The 8116-nt window shown below is 30.9% G+C and overlaps 1 protein-coding gene across 1 annotated transcript in view; it reads left to right on the plus strand.

Annotated features, from left to right (window-relative positions):
• Positions 1–8116, plus strand: part of Gmppa (GDP-mannose pyrophosphorylase A) — a 15122-nt gene that overhangs the window by 427 nt on the left and 6579 nt on the right. Inside the window, exons 2-7 of the mRNA XM_014427790.3 lie at positions 2809–3007; positions 3084–3149; positions 3226–3540; positions 5487–5678; positions 5781–5856; positions 7863–7986. Coding sequence (XP_014283276.1) covers positions 2809–3007; positions 3084–3149; positions 3226–3540; positions 5487–5678; positions 5781–5856; positions 7863–7986 — 972 coding nt within the window. The remainder of the gene's footprint in view (positions 1–2808; positions 3008–3083; positions 3150–3225; positions 3541–5486; positions 5679–5780; positions 5857–7862; positions 7987–8116) is intronic.

The following is an 8116-nucleotide window of genomic DNA, read 5'->3' on the forward strand; positions in this document are numbered from 1 at the left end:
AATATACTAATTTAATGAGCCAACGTTTCGCCCCACGTTGCAGGGCTTCTTCAGGGCTATTTTGACGGCAGTCAAAACTAAAAAATGAAATCTTGGCAGTACAGTAAAAAGGGTGCCGACTCACTTCAATAATCAAGTTTTCTTACAATATATCAAAATCTAAAATTTTGATTTTTATTTAAAAAAAGCTTTTTTATATATATTTTTATGGCTTTAAACAAGTATTGAACACATTCGGTCATTTATCGATTTATTTCACTTACTACCTTTAAGTGAACTTTTGTAAGCATGGTTATGACATTTCGTAGTGTTTTATTTGCAGTATCATTAATATTGTTTATTACTATGAATTAACAATTAAGTTTAAGTATTTCATTAGACCGTTGTAAATTGGGAATACTAAGGGAGTTGTACCAAGTCCTTTAAGTCTTTAAACATCCTGAGCAGTCTTTTTTTTTTTTTTGGTAAAGCACAACAAGAGCTTTGGATAAGATTTCCTGTTACTGTCTTAGCCATTTTAAATGAAGTATGAAGCCAAATTATCTATTAAGTCTCCTGATAAGGTCAGTAAAATCTGGGGAAAGTCAAAAGATCTTGGTGTAAGTAAGTGTGATCTAGTATAAAGTTGTTAAGAAGAATGGTGAAATGGGTGGAACTTTTGACAATTCTTACTTATGGAAATTGTATAAGTAATACAACCCTCTTCAAGCAGGAATTAAAAAAATTACTACTCAAGATGTTCCAAAACTTAAAGGATACAACTATTGTAAAGGTTCCTGACATTGTTAGTATTCCTAATTTACAACTGTCTAATGAAATACTGAAACTTTTACCTTCAGTTAAAAACCCTTTAAATAGTACCTGGACATCTAATAAAACTTAGCACAATTCACTCCAATAAAGAGAGTGATAAAGATTTATTGGCAAATAGTTCTGAAAAATGTGCTGAAAATGCTCCTTACAAATTGAATTTACTTGTTCCCAAATTTCCAAATCTTAACAATCCAGAAAAGAATTTTCTTTAATGGAAAAGAATAAATCTAAAGCTTGGCCAATAATAAGTCTCTTAACAGAGATATCATTTGAGAGATTAATTCAAACCGGTAAAAAAAGCAAAGCTAGTTTACAGAAACGATTTAATGGTATGGTCTGAAATGGCTCCATTAAATGTAATACAAAAGATAGCAGTACAGTAAAAAGGGTGCCGACTCACTTCAATAATCAAGTTTACTTACAATATATCAAAATCTAAAATTTTGTTTTGAATTAATGATCAAAACCAGATAATAATTAGTGATAGTAAAAAAAACAATAATAAAATAAAATAATTTACTCACATTATTAATTTTAATTTTAAGTATCTGTATTTTTAAATTTATTTTTCTCAGATACTGAATTTTGTGAGTGAGCATTATGATTAAGTATTATTATATAAATCAATGTTAGATTTTCTCTAAGCAGAATTTGGTAGTTGAGGAAAGACTCTTTCTTGACCAATCCTCAAATGTTCTATATGTCAAATAAACAATTTTCTGTTATCGACCTCACCATATAGTAATAATAATAATAATAATAATCTTTATTTATTCTGGGATTGATCCCTTTAGAATAATATACAGGCGTCAAAATTAGGCTTTAGAGCCTTAGAGTAAATTACAAAATAGAGATGAAATTACAAGATGTCATAAAATAAAATAATACAATGAATTTAAAAAGATACACATAAACAACAATAATTAACAGAATATGTATATAATGATAAAGCAAATAAAATAAAACCACTTGTCATATCATAAAACATAAGATGACTTTTGATTGTAAATAAAAAGAAAAAAAAATGATAAAAAATCAAATACAACTAAACTAAAAAGTAATAAATGAAAAGATACAACTTCTGCCAGTGTACGTATTTACAATTATAAACGAAAATCTAAGACAGAAAATATATAAACCTTTTTGAAACTTTCAATTGTTATTCTTCCGTAATTGGGTGGATGAAATGTAGTCAAAGATACGAGATTTGAAGATTGGAAGGGTATTAGAACTACAAATGAATGAGGGAATGGAATTCCATAGGGAAGAGGAACGGATAAGGAACGATCTACTAAAGGCTGTGGTTCGATTGGCAGCTACATATAAGTTTTAAGGCTGTAAGTGGGTATTGCGTGAATCCACAGAGGATTTAAATTGAAGGATATCTGAGATGTACAATGGACGGCGGGATTGGATAACTTGATGGAGAAAGGAAGCAAGGAAATATTTACGACGGAAGGAGGGGTAAAGCCACTTCAACTCTTCTTAAAATCGGATGACAGAGGCTTCCCTGGGGACCTCACAGATGAATCGTACAAAGAAATTATTTGTATATACTGTATTTAAGTTTTATATATTTCAGTTTTATAATCATATGATAATTATAATGCTTTTAATTCATTTGTAATATCAGGCCGGGTATAGTATTAGTAATGTAGTTTGTTCATTAAATATTATAGAGCTCCTTTCAATCTAGAGACGTCATGAAAAATTTAATAAGTATTTAGAATTTATTGTTAGTGATTAAGCCTTATGAAATGAGGAAATCCTCAAAACTTTTAAATATTCGTGGTGTATTACTTCTTTTGTAATAATGTATGTTAATACAGTTGAACATTATTTATTTAGTTGCATTCTCTTTGCAGCTTGTTTATTATCAAAATTCAAATAGACTGATTATTTGTTTCAATTATACTTAGGTGTAAATCAAATTAATTTACTGCTTGTTATTTCTGTATTTAATGTTCATGTATTGATTTGACTTTTTATTCACAGGTACCCGATTTCGTCCACTTTCATTGGACATTCCGAAGCCATTGTTTCCTCTTGCTGGACTGCCAATGATCCAACATCACATTGAAGCATGTGTCAAAGTACCAAACCTCAAAGAAATAATTATTCTAGGTTATTATCCTCCGAACGATTTATCCAATTTCATTTCTGAAATGGCTCAAAAATACGACGTTGTGATAAGGTAGCCACATTACTCTAATAAGCAATTATCTGTTAAGTTATTCTGATTATTAAGTTTATTATTAATAAATTTTCAGATATTTTCAAGAATTCCGGTCTCTCGGAACGGCTGGAGGGATGTACCATTTCCGTGATCAGATAATGTTAATAGAAATATTATTACAAATATTCCAGTATTTCCCAGAATTCTTATTATAATTTGTTGTTTATTATTTACAGGTTCGGAAACCCTGCAGGATTTTTCTTATTGCATGGAGATGTTTGTGCTGACTTTCCCTTGCAAGACATTTTGTCATTTCACGAAGAGAAAGGGAATTCGCTAATCACAATTATGGCAACAGAAACAAGCAAAGAACAGGCCTTAAATTATGGTTGCATTGCCAAACATCCCACGCTCGACTATATGACTCACTATGTCGAAAAGCCATCAACATTTGTGTCCACATTGATTAGTTGTGGTGTTTACTTTTGTTCTGTCGAGCTTTTTGAAACCTTGAAGACTACTTTTAAAAAGAAGCAGGAAAATGCTTATAAGTAAGAATAGCTATTCTTCATTATTAACATAATTTCAGTACTGTTAAATGGAATTATTATTAGCTTTATTAATATTTATATCAGGGTCGGCAACAATCTATATAATCTATAATAAGCTTATAGCATAAATATTAGAAAAATTGCTCTTTAAATTACAGTATTATATTTTACTCTGTTTTCAATATTTGATACAAAACTAATGAACACAAAATAAATTGAAGGGCATCTAAGACTGCCTCTTATGTTATCGAGTGAACTTCTAAAAATAACTTTATTGATTTTTTGATCTTTTAGGAATTTATCATTTTCAATTTTTAAAAAAATTATTGAAATCATGATCACCATGATTTTCCTACTTTATTACCATTTTTAGTAATAACAATAAAATTTTATTAAGAGTTGAAATAATTGGATTGCTAATTTAAGATGATCACTATTATATTGAGATTTATACATTAAAATGGAGAAAGAGGGATTAATCCTTTATAGTGCAAAATTGTGACGAAAATTTAACCTTCAAATTTGATGGTAAACTTTATCAGTCAATCGGAAGATTATTGATTGACCGTGTGTGAAGATGAAAGGAATATGGTCCGGGTGCGGTCAAGAAAAACTCAAATAGTAGAAATATACTAATTTAATGAGCCAACGTTTCGCCCCACGTTGCAGGGCTTCTTCAGGGCTATTTTGACGGCAGTCAAAACTAAAAAATGAAATCTTGATTTTTTAGTTTTGACTGCCGTCAAAATAGCCCTGAAGAAGCCCTGCAACGTGGGGCGAAACGTTGGCTCATTAAATTAGTATATTTCTACTATTTGAGTTTTTCTTGACCGCACCCGGACCATATTCCTTTCATCTTTATCAGTCAATGATAGTCAGTTAAACTGAAATTTAGTACAAATCCACGTTTAAGTAGGTAAACATTTAAGGAACCTTCCTTAGTTCCAGCTGGATCTGATATGATATCTACCGAAGGTGTATTGTAATATTCCATTTCTTTCCAAATTCAATAAAATTAATTTTATCGAGATTGGTGATTTGACAGACAATGAAGACTTAAAAGAAATAAGTTCCTCAAGCAATAATAAAAAAAATATATTTCATCCTTCACCAAATTATTTTTTTCTATGGTGGGATGTAAAATTTTTTCAGTGATGTCAACTGTCAAAAATGGCTGTTCAATCAAATTTAATTGGACCCACGAGTTTTAACATTAGCAATAGGAATCGTGGAGTTTGGCAGTTATATCAGAATCAGATAACCTTGTAAACAAAACTTTAAATCACAAACAGTTCACTAAGCTACCGGAGTTTTACTGAACTCTTGGACAGAAGTAAGTTACTTAGTTTTACTAGAGATTGGTACATCTGGCCCTTACTGAAACGCTGTTGCTGAAACCGATCCTAATTGGTCGATGGGTCATCAAAATGAGACTTTACGACCAATCAGTATTCTATAATCATGGTTACTATGTGCAATAAAAAAACACATTGATAAGGCTTTGATAATCTATATCCGAGGATATAAATTATATCCAGTATAGTTTTTAAAAAATTTCATTTTACTCTCTTTATTACTGATATATTTACTAACTAAATTATATATTTAAAATTCATAAAAACTATTGGGTTCTTTAAATATTGCAATCCATAGATGATAGATTATAAATTACCATCTATATTGTATTGGAGGGTATGATGTCCACAGAATTTTATATTATCAAATTAAAATTAAATATTGTTCTTATAAAATGTAACAACAGACGTCTTTTTTCTTTTGAAAAAATTAATTATTGAATAAAATTAGCAGTCAGGTTAAAATGTTTCTATTCTGTATTCCATCTCTCTGTTACCTTCTCCTGATGTATGTTTTCTTTAAGTTTAGTTTTAACTATCGTAAAATTGTATTTGTTTTTCTTAATTTACAATACTAACAGCCGGTTTTAGTGGCTTAGAGCTAAATGGAAAGGACTGTGAAGCAATGCAGCTCGAAGAAGATGTCCTCACTCCTCTCGCAGGAACTGGAAGAGGTTACGTTTATGTCACTTCAAAATGGTGGTCACAGTTGAAGACGGCAGGAGCAGCTATTTACGCTAACCGTCACTACCTTGGACTGTATAGGACTGCTCAACCAATGAGGTATCAGCGTTATATTAATATTTTATTTTACCTTATATCTACTTATTTTATTAATATATTGTTATATAATAATGTAAATATATAGTTTGTTTTATTGCCTAGGTTAGCTCCTAATTCCAAAACTATTACTGGAGATGTCTTTATCCATCCGACTGCAAATATTGATCCAACTGCTTATGTGAGTTGAGTTGACTACTTCAATTTATATCTTAGTGTTAGTTATTTATTATGAAATAGAAGTGTTAAGTAGTTGAGTATATTGATATATATTTATTTATTGCTGGACACTACGGCCCTAATTGGACCAGACCCTCCTTAAGGACTTTAATTCCTATCTTTTGCTCATGTCCTTCATCTTCTTACAACTTGATGTCATCCAACCATCTAACTCTTGGTCTTCCTCTGTATAGTTTTCCTCCTATTTTTCCATACAGTAGATGTCTTGACATCCTAGTTTCCAGCATCCTTTCCACATGTCCGAGCCATCTGAGGCAGGGTTTTTTCACAAAGGATACTATAACTGGTTTCCTATACATTGCACAGAGCTCACCATTCTTCCTTAATCACCACATGTCATTTTCTCTTATTGGCCCAAATATCTTCCTGAGTATTTTCCTTTCCCAGACATTGAGTCTCCTTTTGCTCTCGATTCACTGTCATAAGTAACTGTTGTTTTATTGTTTTAAAATTAACATAGTAGGTTATATGCATGTTTTTATTTTTTTATTATTTCACTCATATCACAAAATATTTAGGTGAAAACCTGAGTGATAGTTGACAGTACCTGTAGTGGCGGCGAAGTTACTGTCACGTCAAAACCCTCTTCACAGTGACACTACATGTAGTGACAATAAAACCCGTTTGAGCCGCAATTGCCATGGTGTCAAAATAATTACTTATATCTATCTAAAATTAACTTCTTGTAAAAATTGTAAATTAAGAAAAACTATTTAATGAAATAATTATTTACAACTGTATTTACATAAAAATACAGCAAGTAAATTTGATGTAAGATCATAATGATATGATACAGGCATGTTGAGAGACTACCCATTAGTAGCACTCAATAATATTTCTGCATTAGAAGGTCTCGAGCCCATCTTCTTTTCAGGTGCCTCGGAGGATTGTCAGGAATAGTAGAGGAAGCAAGGTTAGAAATTAGTGGATTAGGGAGTTTATAATAGAAGGATTGTTATATGGTTTTGGCTAGATCGGTTACATATAGAACATTAAGGTCTTTATGGATGATTTTATTTGTGACTAAGTAAGGAACATTAAGGATTTTACAAAGAATTTAGGATTGAAAGTATTGGATACAAGAGGAATTCGAAAGTTTAGTGGAGCCCCAAAGCTCAACTCTGTATGTCCAGATAGGCCTTATTATAGTCATGTGGATGAGTTTTTCGTAATAGATCGGAAGTTTAGACCTTTTGTCTACTAAGTGCTATAATAATCGGAATCAATGTGCAGTTTCCTGCCTTTTCAGTCATGTTTGAGGATTCCAAGTTAGGTGTTTGTCCAGATGTAGTCCAAGATAGGGAATCTGTTCTACAGTAGTAAGAGCAACATTATTAAAGGATACTATAGGGCAGTATCTTGCTGCTTTACGGCAAAGATTAAAGGTGATTTGATGGGATTTTTAATCCATCTTAATATAATTTGATTAGGATTTAATGATTTATTTTTAAAATATTATTTCAAATAAATTTTGTTCATGTTTTACTACTGCGCATGCTATTTGCAAGTTTTAAGAAATTCTCAACCCAAAGATGAATATAAATTGGCCTGCAAAAAATAGTCATTGCTTCAAATATTAATCTATAAAGAGAAAAAAATAACACTAATAGCATATTGATGATAACAGGACTGCAGTAGGTGCGAGGAGTTACAAATTTGAATTCTGCATTTAACTGTTATTCAGTTAATTTCTTTGTTAATAAAACCAGTAGAAATCTTCTAGAGGCAGAAACTCCTCTACTATCTGTTCACTTCATCTCAACTTTCAAATATATTGAATTTTTTCCTACTATAAATACTTGTGATAGCTTTTTATTAATAGAGGTAATTATGACCTCCTAACCTCTTTTATTAACTTTTTTAAAAACAATTATAGATTAGTGTTACAACTAAAAACCTGTGTTTATTAAAAGTTTTACAAATTATAAATGAGTGTAAATATTTCAGATCGGACCAAATGTGAGCATAGGACCTGGTGTTACTATTGGCGCAGGGGTACGATTGAAGGACACGATAGTCCTGGACGATGCAACTATAGGAAGCCATACTCTAGTGATTAATTCTATTGTCGGTAAGTTAGTTTATTTTAAAGAAAGGCATTCATATACTAAATTAAAAAATAATTTTCTCGCAATTTCAAACTACCAGGTCATTCAAAAAGTCCTGTCGTTTTTTGGGGGGAAATTATAAATAAATAAATA

This window comes from Halyomorpha halys, unplaced genomic scaffold (assembly GCF_000696795.3).
Source record: "Halyomorpha halys isolate HHAL.00 unplaced genomic scaffold, Hhal_1.1 Scaffold3.1, whole genome shotgun sequence".
Classification (NCBI taxonomy): Eukaryota; Metazoa; Arthropoda; class Insecta; order Hemiptera; family Pentatomidae; genus Halyomorpha; species Halyomorpha halys.